This window comes from Notolepis coatsorum, assembly GCF_963971535.1.
Source record: "Notolepis coatsorum genome assembly, chromosome: 20".
Taxonomy (NCBI): Eukaryota; Metazoa; Chordata; class Actinopteri; order Aulopiformes; family Paralepididae; genus Notolepis; species Notolepis coatsorum.
The window spans coordinates 16,009,126-16,022,292 of NC_140184.1; the positions used below are offsets into that span (position 1 = coordinate 16,009,126).

Consider the following 13,167-nt stretch of genomic DNA (forward strand, 5'->3'; position numbering starts at 1 on the left):
GCCCCATAGCCAGACTCTGTCAACACTTTACATTGTCAGATTTGTTTAGCCTGACAGTAAAAGTAAAAAAGACTTAATGTCTGTGGAGTGTTAGGTACTTTCTTCTGACTGACTGAAGGTGTGTAGTTTCCTAGGCCCATGGGCTATTACTGTGCTTATTACATCACCAATGGCTGAGTTTAAACATGCGAGAAGAGTTGTTAAAAAGAGAACCATATCCCTTCCCAAGCAACCCAACATAATCTAACATCAAAATATTGTCACTTCCACCAAGCACCTGGGATCAAAACAAGCCACATGGGAACGCACTGTATCCACAAAACCTCTCTCCCTCGTTCCACCCCGATCCCTCCCTCCCTCCCTCCCTCCCTCCCTCCCTCCCTCCCTCCCTCCCTCCCTCCCTCCCTCCCTCCCTCCCTCCCTCCCCCTCCCTTCCTTCCTTTCTCACCAAACAAAGGGGAGAGAGAGAGAAGACCTGCTGAGGTTGAAGCCAGATGATAGATTGCATGGAACAAGCAGCACTGGGCACACTTTATCCTGACATTTTAGAGTGTAATAATCCTTTCAACAGCTTTTGGCTGGCCAGTGCCTCTAAATAAACATGTACAAATAGGAAAATTACTGAAGGGAGACAAGGGCTTTAAGGATCGCAGAAGGCGAACAACAAAGCTGCAATACGCCACATGGTATTGGCTGGTGGGTTGTACACTGTATCCAATCCCTTTCTAGGGTCCGTTCTAGGGTTTCTATTCGCACGCTTTTTTTTAGGCGTTCTGTATTCTTCTCATCTCATTGACGGTTTATGCTTTACATCACTAATAATAACGCGTTCCGTGGAGAACTGTCAAATCACAGACGTACAATTTGTACTCTGCATGTGGCAAACATTATCGGAGAATTTTACACCATTCCGGAACCATCATTGACATGTTTTGAACCAGACCCTGTATCTTCATGTGGGCTAGTAAGCTAATCTTCTGTTGATCACAGGGCGACCATCTCCTATTTCCTTGTTTCCAAGTATGCGACAGCTTGGCATCCCCTCTGAACGGGGACTCTAGTCCTGCGGTTAACCTCTAATAACATTCTGTCCCAAGGAGCCCAGGGATTAGATTTGATTTACTCCAGATCCGCATCTACAGTGTAGGCGGGGAGGAACAGTTGAAAGAGTGACACCTATGGATCAGAATAATCACTCTTATACACTCTTGCATCGGAGCTAATGTCTAGTGAATGACCCAGAAATCCCTCAGGGACTCTTAGAGGCGGTGGGGGGGGGGGGGGGGGGGGGGGTGGGGGGGGGGGGGGGTCGTCACAGGGTTATCGTCGGTCCTACTCTTCAATGAACCCGTGATATGGGCAGTATCTGTTTTCGATCTCACTTTCTATGAATGTTCTGGGAGTCAAACGCCTGACAACCTCGGGCGGGTTCTCCTCACCTGTCTTGTAGGATGAGGGCAGGATGGTGGAAACTTTAACACCCCAGGGCTCCAGCTCATGGCGAAGGGTGTTGATTAAGAGGTTGAGAGCTGCTTTGGATGCTCCGTACGCGGCCAGGCATGGGAAGGCTGGTCCCCTGAGAAGAAGAGAAAACACACACAGACAAACAGTCAGTACAATAGATACAATAGACAGAAGCAGGGCTTGACATTAACACCCGCCACCCCGCCAAATGCGGGTCGAATTCGGCAGTGGTGTGTAACTCTGTCACTCTTACCAGCCACTTTGGCGGGTTAGAACGTGCAGCATCACCGTTTTAGAGTCGTAGTGAAGAGTCTCTCTGTCTCTCTCTCTCTCTCTCTCTCTCTCTCTCTCTCTCCCTCTCTCTGAACGCAGTGCGCGCTTACTTGCGTCGCGCGTAATGACAGTCTCTTTTTCTCTCTCTCTCTCTCTCTCTCTATCTCTCTCTCTCGGAACACAGTCCACGCTTATTTGCGTAGTGCATAATGAGAGTCTCTTTCTCTCTCTCTCTCTCTCAGGTGCCTGTGTGCATGTGAGAGAGAGTGGCAGAGTGAGCTGGCCCCTGCCTCGCAGTGTGACAAGCTCAGAGACAGAGAGAGAGAGAGATCCTAAATCCTTCATTTCTCCAATAGGCTACCGATAGCAGAACAGGTAACATCGGAGCTTATCAGTAGCTACTGATATTTATTTTGCATTTATTTAAAAAATGTTGGACTTTATGGTGTCTTTTGTTTTGTTCTTGACTTACTGTGATGTTTCTTCTTGACTTGTTAAAGAAGATGTGTCCAGCCCATGAGGACATTAACGTGTGTTGTCGGGCCTTACAAATGAATTTGATTGGATTTGATTACTGTAAACATAATTTCTCCTCGGGGGGGGGGCCCTTTTATTAATACTGGGTTTTGGTACCCATCCCTACTCAGGGCACGGTGTTCTCTATGCAGAAACACAGAGATAGGGCTGACGGAGAAAAGATGGTGCCAGATAGAATAATTGATGCCTTGTTACTGGCCTCGGGGTGTCACAGATCCAGGAAAGAGCCCAGACAGGTGAGACGAGATGGGTGCCAAGTCAGGCCCCAGCTTTTGACGGGGGGCGAAAAGGAAGCCGTGAAGATGGGCGGGGGGGTTAATTGCATATCGAGACTGTTTATAAATGGGCTGTTCCCCCCCCCCCCCCCTCCCCCGGGCAGTGAGGAAAGAAAGGCTTTTGTGTACGAGAAGTGCTTAGATCTAAAGCTCAGACTGGATGGCGTTGATAGGGTTATGGGAATATAAGCCCATCGGTAAATTGTATGCGTCGGGTAGCGAGAGCAGGTGTAGGGGAGGCGGGTTGTGGGTTTTAGAGTAGACAATCCACCCTGGTGCTTACAATACACTCGTGTTCTGAGGTTCCTGGTTCACTCTCTATAATCATGAGAATTACCAACCTGGCAGCATTTAGTATTTAGGATGACTACTACCATACTGTCTGTATACCTGTATCACTGTACATGTTATACTACAACTCTGTACATACATCCGATTAGCACTTAACACTTTAGTAGTAGGGGTGGGAATCGCCAGAGACCTCACGATACGATACTATCGCGATACTTGCGTCACGATACGATAGTATCGCGATACTAAATATATCGTGATATACGCTGAGTATTGCGATATTAATATTGCGATATATATATATATATTTTTTTTTTATTTTTTTATTTAATTTATTACCTTTTTCAACTGCAAAGTAAAACTTTGTCAACATGTTTTATCTAATAAAATAAAGTTCAGTCTGTTCATCTCACTTCAATAATTTTTATTGCAGAACATGGTATTTTCTCAAGCAGACGGGTGTAAACACTGTAATCTGTGTTGCATGTACCTGACAAACTGAACTGTTTGTATTACGGTCATATTCCAACTTAACTGAATGCACATGTGTGTGTGTGGACTACTGTGCAATTACAGGTATTGAAATTAACAATGCAACTTCCTTATACAATTTATTAAAAAAAGAAATTATGAATAATTAAATATCGATACTTGGCGCCCCTGTATCGATACAGTATCGCCACTACTACGTATCGATTTCCCCCCCCCCCCACCCCTACTAATTTGTATATTTTGTACCCAGTTTAATCACCTGTAGGCCTACATTGTGTACTGCTGTTGCCCTTCACTGCTACATTTGCACTCTGGTTGGACGCCAAACTTCTTTTTGTTGTACTGTACTTGTGCTGTATAATGACAATCCATTTTAATAGAATCTAATTTGGATATTTTGGCCATTAAATAATATCTGTTGGAATATCCGTCAGTACAGTATGTACTGTAGCTTGTAGTTATTGAAACAACGGAGAAAGCCCTTCATTCAGATGTCTCAGGTGCTACTGGAGACACCGCCGGGGCTGCCTCCTGGGTAATCTCATCACCACCACAGCAGCAGAGAATGTTTTCAAAAGGCTCTGTGCCAGCATTGTGGTTAGTGGCAAGCGTACTGCTTTGGCCAGACCTCAAAGACACCGCTGGCATATACTGTATAGCAGAACGGTAGAAAAGAAGGACGCCTCATTTCGTTTGTCTGCATCTGCAGTGAAGTTTCCTCTGGAAGAGTAGTAATCAGTTCATCGCTCCCAAAATAACAATAGGATGTGATTGCGCGCATTGATCGGAACATTAGATTAAGATTCACAGCTACCGGCACTCCTTAAAGAACATTGAGGTATGTCTTGTAGGAAACAAACAATGGGCGCGTGCAAGCACGTGTGTTTTGTGTGTGTATTTATTGCATGGGAATTCGAGGGCGTTCTGGTCTTCTTGTGTAACGCTTGGCTTATGAAGTCGTTTTGTAAGTGAGTGATGTGCAGTGTTGGGACTACAGTAACGCCATTACTTTTGGCAGTAACTAGTACTCTAACGCATTGCTTTTTAAATTCAGTAACTCAATTACCGTTACTAAATGGTTTGTTACTGTGTTATTTTTATGTAGATTGGTAGCGAGCTGTAGTGCAGTCCTGACTCCTGTGTCACATGCAGAGACACGTTGTGGGCGTGTTTGTGTTTACTCTAGTCTAGACTGTCATGCCGGTGCCTGTGTTTTAGTTCAATGTAAATTGTGTCTTGGTTCAAAGATCCTATCTACTGCCCAAAATAGCAATTCAAATCTAGCATGCTTCAACGAAACTAGTAGCTGAGTCTAACGTCAAAGGCCCCCGGACTCATCCGACTCATACAAAAATGGAAAATGAGCTAAAGAAAAGGTTTGAGGGGCCGGACTACATCTCGACCACCGCAGACATTTGGTCCATCCACAACAAAAGCTTCCTCGGGATAACATCTCACTGGATAAACCCCACTACTTTACAACGCCAGAAAGCTGCATTGGCCTGCAAAAGAATATAGGGTAGGCACACATACGATGTCATTGCTGGTGAGATTGACCACATTCAAGCGATTGAAATAATGTTGTTTTAGTATTTAAAAAGAAAATAATTTAAGTAACTAAAAAGTTACTTTTCACAGTAATGCATTACTTTTTGGTGTAAGTAATCAGTAAAGTAACTGAGTTACTTTTAAAATGAAGTAACTACGCGGCTGGGTGGCGCAGCGGACATTGCGCTCGTCACCAACGCAAGAGACACCGGGTTCGACTCCGGCTGTCGGCGTTGCCTCCGGCTTGGCCGGCCGTCATACTAACACAATTGGCGAGTTAGCAAGTGGAAGTCAATGGGTGGTAATCTGGACGTTGTGGACAGCGACTCCTACAGGTCGGTTGGGGGAAGCCTGCACAGCAGAGATAGGAAATGGCGGGGGTAGTGTGAGCCTCCCACGCGTTACACCTCGCCAATGAGAGTCCGCGCTGGCAGGTGAAAATATGTGACAGGCTGCCTCCTCGTCTACCGGAGGGGACACGTGATGCAAGGCTTCTATCCTCCCTACAACCGACCAGTGGGGGGCATATGCGAGCAACGTTCAAGACAGGGGAGGGGAGAATTGGCACAGTGGAATTGGGATGGGAGAAAAAAATTTAAAAAGAGGAGAAAAAGTGGATCCAAAAAAAATGAAGTAACTAGTAATGGTAACTAGTTACTATTTTTCAGTAACTAGCACAACACTGGTGATATGTGATGTGTACATGTGTTGTCACTGTCAGACACCCACCTGCAGGACTGGAGATATTCACTATGCGACCCTTGGCCTGGCGCAGGAGTGGCAGGAATGCCTTGGTGACGGTCAACGTTCCAAAGAAATTGACTTCCATGCAGCCGCGATAGTTGGACATGAGCGACAGCTCGGCATCCCCGAAGTTCACGCACACTCCTGCGTTGTTTACCAGACCCCACAGACCTACAGGAAGAAAGAGAGAAACCATAAACGTTCCTTTATCGACAGCACTACACACAATACAGTATAATTTGCCATATAACTTATATTTCAACTTCTCCCACTGGTACAGTAGCCACTGCTTTTGTATTTCCATACATTATCCACATAGGGGCAGTCTTTCTCATTATTGTTAAAACAATGCCTTACTACCTACTAGGGATGAGCCCGAATCTGAATCTGAATTCGGGAAAGCACGGATAATGAGATGGACACAAAACTTTTTACATGGTCTCCCCTACATTTTCAAAAGCCTAGAGAAAGCTTGTCTTAAGCTTGTCTTAAATCATCATCATGAGTTATGCATGCGAAATTAATTATATTTATCTATTTTGGAACCAACCCGAAATGCATATTTTAGTTGTGACGGTGGACATGGTGGTCATGTCAGTTTGACGATCAGACTGGGCAGAATCCGTTCCTCATTCCTCATGTATGGAAAATAGCCCAGACATTTCATATTTAGGCTATTTATCTTCTCTAATGTATGCATAATTCATTAGATGATAGACTCTAGAAATGGAATCTTGAACATAGGCCAATTTGAATTTGTAGAAGAGACGTGAGGATGTTTTAAAGATTAGTTTCTGACGCTCATAAGTATCATGCTTAAACCTTTTCTGCTCTATAAAGCTGATTTTGTTTTCCGAACATCACACAAATATTAGATTAGATTAGATTAAAATGTATTGTCAGAGAACAACACAATAGTATGGGCAGCCTACATGTTAGTCTAGAGGCTGTGTAAAAGGAACATGCCTGATTTAGCAGGAGAGGGAAGGTGGGGTGTGTGCTGCTGTTAACAAAAAGGGTGCTAAATAGCACTAAAAGTAGTTATTAATAATTAATAATTAATTATATGCCAATATTAAATCAATTTGATGCTTTTAATTGCATTTCCAATTAATATTAGGTAAAAAATACATTTGCTAGATTTAACGTGACTTCCTTTAATCTAATGTTTATTTGTTAATTTGATTACATATGTTCCCATCTTGTATATGATTGTTGCAAAAAAGAAAAATATCTAAAAAGTATTTTTTTCAAAAAAAAAAAAAAAAAAAAAAAACCTGTATTCGGTCTTCTATCCGAATACAGATAGAGATAATTTTGTTGGTTGAATACATACAGATACCGATAATGTCATCTCCGCATACCCTTACCATCTATTGAGCTATAGTGTTTTGATTTGTGGTCCCCCCTATGACAGTTTTTTCATTAACCCTTTCACTACCACACTACCAAAGTGTTAACCCTTTCACAGCGAAATACAGAAGGTTAACCATTTCACTGCCACACGACTAAGGTTTAACCCTTTCACTACCACACTACAGAAGGCTAACCCTTTATAGTGAAAGGGTTAAACACTCTGCCCCGCGAAAGGCCCCTGACTGCTGGCTGGGGAGGTGAGGTAAGACTTGAACTGCAGTCGTCAGCTAACGGCCCTCGTCCCTTGTCGTGCAACACGAGACGTGTTCTGAGGCAGTTTTGCATGTTCTGAGCATTTTCTTCATTTCAGTGGGACCCATCTCCCCCCTCTCTTGGATCATTTGTCAAGCATGTTTTTCTCCACAATTTAGTTGTTTGGGGACATCTGGAGTGCCGGGATGATTTGCATGCTGGGAAATGGATTAAGAAGGCGGGAGGGAGACGGTACAGTTGGAGGACGAATAGAACGTGGGTTTGGTGAGGAGGAAACCGTGTTTACGTCTGCAGATCTTTTCTGCATTGAGGAACGATGTTTGACAAGGAGAGAGAAAGGGCCCTATTGTGAACGTGTCTTAGGGGGTCTGTTTTATTCAGTGATGCTTCCCGTGGTTTAACCCCCAACCCCCTATCCCATCCCTATCCCATCCAGGCGTCAGAGCCTACTTGCTTGTCTTTACCAAAGATTTAACGATACAGCTTAGCATGGAAAGCAAACATTTTGTTGTCGGCCCCACCCCCCGACCCCCCACCCCTAGCAATACGATACATCAAAACCACAGTGACAGGAACCACTAAGGACCAGAAGGAACGTTCTGTTCTCAGCTGGGGGGGAAAGAGAGAGAGAGAGAGAGAGAGAGAGAGAGAGAGAGAGAGAGAGAGAGAGAGAGAGAGAGAGAGAGAGAGAGAGAGAGAGAGAGAGAGAGAGAGAGAGAGAGAGAGAGAGAGAGAGAGAGAGAGAGAGAGAGAGAGAGAGAGAGAGAGGTGGGGTTGGCCAGAGGGGAGAGGGAGGTGAACTGTAATTGATTTATTCCCCTTCTTTTTGAGGTCAGCAAGCTGGATCCTAGTAAACATGGTGGAGGCGGAGTCAAGAGAACAGGGCTACACGACAGGAGAGACTAATGGTAAACCTTGACACCTAATGGTGGCGGCCGGTCCTGTCCAGACTTCTTTAATTGGCTTTGGAGACCGGGACGGAATTAGCACAAGGTGACTAGTACAGATTACAGCCACACTAATGCACGACCACATCTGAAATGTGTGACAACTCTAATTTAAGCACAGGAATCAAAGAGTGGGGACACACGGCTGACAACAACATTAAATGGGATTTGAAAGGCAAGACTCTGTAAACAAGTATTACACTCTGGCTCAGAGCACTTTAAGGGACAGATTTATAGTATTCCTGTCATGTTTTTCTGACACGCTATAGACTTACCAGAAATACTATAATTATTCACCACAGTATTTCTATAGTGGAATATTAATCACTATAGTAATTATTTGGTTTGACCGTAGAAATGCTACGTTTCTATAGTGATTCAATGTAGTATTTCTATTCTGGTACCTGTGCTTACCACTAGTACCATGTACTACCATGTAGTGCCATGTAATACCATGTAATAGCATGTGGGTAATTGAAGCAACAGTTGTGATTGGAGGTTCAACAAATGAGGACAGGGTTTGAGATAGGTAAATTGGGCAGGACGACCTTCTCAGGAAAAAATTATAATAATTATAATATTTTTTATTTGAATACACTAAATTCGTAGAAATCCCCTTTCTGAATGGAGTGAAATGAACCCAATCTTTCACTGAACTTGAAAAGCTGGCCGGGACAATGCTTATTAGTTCAAGGAAATATGTCAGATTTTTTCCTCCTCTCCACCGTTGTATAACACTTGATTCTGGGAAAGATCTTGGAAGCTGTTTTGTTTTTCTTTCTTGTTTGATCCTCATCATTTGTAAATTAGGATCTATCTAGGGAAACAAATATATAGTTACGGATAAATAACCCTTTCAGGGTGACTATTTGTGTTGTTCAGTCTACTGGTGTGTGTGCATGTGTGCATGCAAAGCTCGTATCACTACTATTAAAGAAAAATGTTCCACTGTTACAAATTATGATTTGTTGATGTTCAACACATTCCAGGGATTGTTTTAGTGTTGTGATATACACCTTTTGGTGTTGCAGAGTCTACCTCTACTTCAGCTAGTCACTAGCATGTTAACTTCTGTCACTTGTTGGCTGGGCTAGCTACCAAGTTTGAGCCAATTTTACGAAATACAAAGCTATGTACACCGCGTTGCACTCTGGACGGCAGGGATGAAAAAAGTACCCATAAATGATACTTATTAATTAATTATGAAAGTATGGGTACCGTCTCAAAATCGTACTCAAGTAAAAGTCAGAGTATCTTTCTAAAAACACACTTGAGTAAAAGTAAAAAAGTTTCTACTTTTAAATGTACTTAAGTACTAAAAAGTAAAAGTAAACTTTTTGTTCCGTTTCGTCCTCTTCATCACTCGTTTGTGGCCATCTTCTGTAGCTTGTCACTCTGACTATTCTTCTGATAGCACGTGTTTAATCAAATATCCCCGCTTTCTAGTCTTGCACACGGACCAATCACTATGGGTATGGGCAGGTTAATTTTCCATTGATGGGGATTTGATTGGCTGTTTTTAAATAAAGTGCGGCCGTAGGATTAATAACGTTAACGTTAGTTCGGCCAGAGAAACAAATATACTAGTGATGCACGATATATCGGCCGCCGATATAATATCGGCCGCCGATATAATATCGGCCGATATGACAATTTTTTTTACACATCGGTATCGGTCCGATATCAAGATAGGACCAATATAAAAAATAAAATAATTTTTTTTTTTTTTTTTACATGTTTTGGCCTTAAATAGTTTCAAAATATCAGTCATTTCTGAAAATAAGTTACAAAAGTAAAAAAATTATGCGTTTTGGAAAATAGCTCTTTATTTGATTATCATAAAAAAGTGTTTTCTATACAGAGATATCGACATCGGTAAATATCGGTATCGGCCAGAACAGCAATATTAATATCGGTTATCGGTATCGGCCACAATTTTCACATCGGTGCATCACTATTAATATACTAATTAAAATTGTTGGACCTGCAAGATTTGTAGGTTTGCATTTTAAATGTAAGGAGTAAAAAGTATGTATTCTTTCTCTGAAATGTAATTGAGTAAAAGTATACAAACCTAATAATACTTAGGTAAAGTACAAATCCCCAAAAACAGTACTTAAGTATTGTAACAAAGTACAATTACTCAAGTACTTTACACCCCTGCTGGGCGGTTGAGGCTACGTTTCACTGGGAGATCCTGAAGTATGTTTGTTCTACGATCAATTTCTACCTGTATGACTGTTGAAGGCAGGTGTATTGTGCAGGTGTACTGTACAACCCTGGCCTATTTAATACAATTTTATAATTATATTATATTCTATTGTACTTTTATTTTATAATTATATTATATTCTATTGTACTTTTATTTTAACTTAGTTTATATTCCATTTTATTTAATTCTACCCTTTATTTTATTCTACCTTACTTGTCTGTCTGTTAATGTCACACCAAAAACTACCAAATCAAATTCCTTGTAAGTGCAAACTACTTGGCAATAAAGAGATTTCTGATTCTGAACATGGTCGGCTTAGAAAGAAACACTTTCTCACACCAAAGTCATCTGCTGTTGATGTTTTAGATGTTTCAGACATGTTCTGCCGTCAAACTCGGCTGTAGCTATAGGCTATAGCAATAGTGTCATGTGATTGTCAGGTTGAGGGAGGACAAAATACATGATCAAACTGCTGCTAACTACACCCAGAACTATATTAAAGGAAAACTCCAACATTTTGGGAAATTAGCTTATTTAACATCTTCCCTGGAGTTAGACAAGAAGATACATACATTTTTTGTCTCTGTGCGTGCATTTAGCTTTGGGAACAGTCACTCCGTTAGCGTAGCTTAGCTTCATCACTGGAAGTGAGGCAGGACAGTAGCCTGACGTTCCCTACAGGTTTGTTGATATTCTCATTCCTTCAAAGGATCCGAACCGATTGAAGTTTATGGATACCATGACTTAAAATCCTCTTACCTTGACGATTAAAAGCCTCCCCAATTTAGAAAACAGTAATCCAATGGCTGGTATTGATAATATACTACTAACTACTGTACACTCGGAGCTAGGCCTGCCACGATAACACATTTTGCTGGGCGATTAATTGCCCCCGAAAATATCGCGATAAGCGATATTATTGCGACCGGTTAGATAATTTTTTTTTGGAGAAATTTATTTCCCAAAACCTTTATTTTGAAGCCCACCGCTCCGTCTTTTCTGGTGTTTTAGACTTTTATTTTGAAGCCCACCGACCGGACCGGAAGTATTGTTGTGATTATCAGGTACTTTTTGGGTACTTTTTTAGTCCCTGCTCCGTCGTGGTTCCAAGCGAGTAGAAGTGGTACCAGAAAAGTCACGTGAAACACTGCAGACCACTGATTGGTCAGAATAGAGACGCGTCACTCGTTGGAGAGTCTGAGGGAGTCTGAACGAAAACAGAAAGCCGCCATCTTTAATGTCTCGCATAGGATTTCATAATCATTATGTTTGCAGCAGGCACAAGTGCAATAAACAAAGGATACAGTCACTGTGTATTCTGCCTCATTTATTGATTAAACAAAACCGACATCAACACAATTTGCCACCGAGCGGAGAGTTTAGTCTCGCAAAAAGATCGCTGACTTGTTATGGCTTGTTGTTAGGTTAGGTGCTAATGTTGTGCTAGCGTTTTAGCATGGCTATCGTACATAGCGTGATCAATATAACTCGCTATTGATTGTTTGTATGAGTAACGTTAATGCTAGTAGAATAGACACAATGAGGGGTAACGTTAGCCCCACGGAGCTCCTGTACTGTGCTCTGTAGTAAAGCCAGCGGCCCGCCTCCCAACACGGACAGTGACTGACAAGGGGCACTGGTTCCGCCTCATTAAAACAAACGCGCAAATAGCAATTAATCGCGCCCGTCAAAATCATTGCATTCATTTTAATTATCGCGGCAATTAATCGATTTATTGCTTATCGCGGCAGGCCTACTCGGAGCTAACCGGAATGAATGAATGAATGAATGAAAACTTTATTAACAGATTGCAGAATGGGTACAGTGCAGTACAGCTCAATACATACAATTGTTAAGGGGATGCAGACCAGAGAAAGACTTTCGTCTTGTTTCCACCAGGGTCCCCCATTTCCAATTCATCGTAACATATATGACATACATGACATACAGATAGACAGTACTGCTACATCTATACATTTATGACATACCAGATTTGCAATTACAGTACTGTATTTGTGATACAAAAAGAGTCCAGAAAGAAAAGAGTATATACATTAGGCGTAGAAACTGTACATTTAGGCGTAGAAACTGTACAGTTAGTTACAACTAACTTTAGGTTAGTTGTAACATTAGTTTAGGTTCGTGTTAACGTTAGATAATGTACAAAATAAACGTTTTCCGCTGCTATAAACGTCACACTTTTATTTTGAAAACCCCAGAAAGGAAGTCATTATATTTGCTTTACCATCCTGTTCTGTGTTAGCTCCGGTTAGCTACGAGCGTCCAGTAGTTAGTAGTATATTATCAATACCAGCCATTGGATTACTGTTTTCTAAATTGGGGAGGCTTTTAATCGTCAAGGTAAGAGGATTTTAAGTCATGGTATCCATAAACTTCAATCGGTTCGGATCCTTTGAAGGAATGAGAATATCAACAAACCTGTAGGGAACGTCAGGCTACTGTCCTGCCTCACTTCCAGTGATGAAGCTAAGCTACGCTAATGGAGCGACTGTTCCCAAAGCTAAATGCACGCACAGAGACAAAAAAGGTATGTATCTTCTTGTTGGAGTTTTCCTTTAAGTACATCACCAGCTGCTTTGAATTGCTTGGAAAGGTTTTAGGGTGGACTATTCCTTTAACTAAGTGCCAGAAATCATACTGGACGTTAGCAGAGGTCAATGGGTCTCATTCCCGAATATTTTCCAAAGAGTTCTCTTGGAAGACTTATCTTGGAAACGACTGAGACAGAATCTAC

General features: G+C 42.0%; 1 protein-coding gene across 1 annotated transcript in view; it reads right to left on the reverse strand.

The window, feature by feature from the left end:
• The window catches only part of hsd11b2 (hydroxysteroid (11-beta) dehydrogenase 2), a 33,974-nt gene that overhangs the window by 4,326 nt on the left and 16,481 nt on the right, over positions 1-13,167 (reverse strand). Inside the window, exons 3-4 of the mRNA XM_084337748.1 lie at positions 5,606-5,795; positions 1,440-1,576 (exon numbers count right to left, since the gene is read on the reverse strand). Of these exons, the coding sequence (XP_084193874.1) occupies positions 1,440-1,576; positions 5,606-5,795 (327 nt within the window). The remainder of the gene's footprint in view (positions 1-1,439; positions 1,577-5,605; positions 5,796-13,167) is intronic.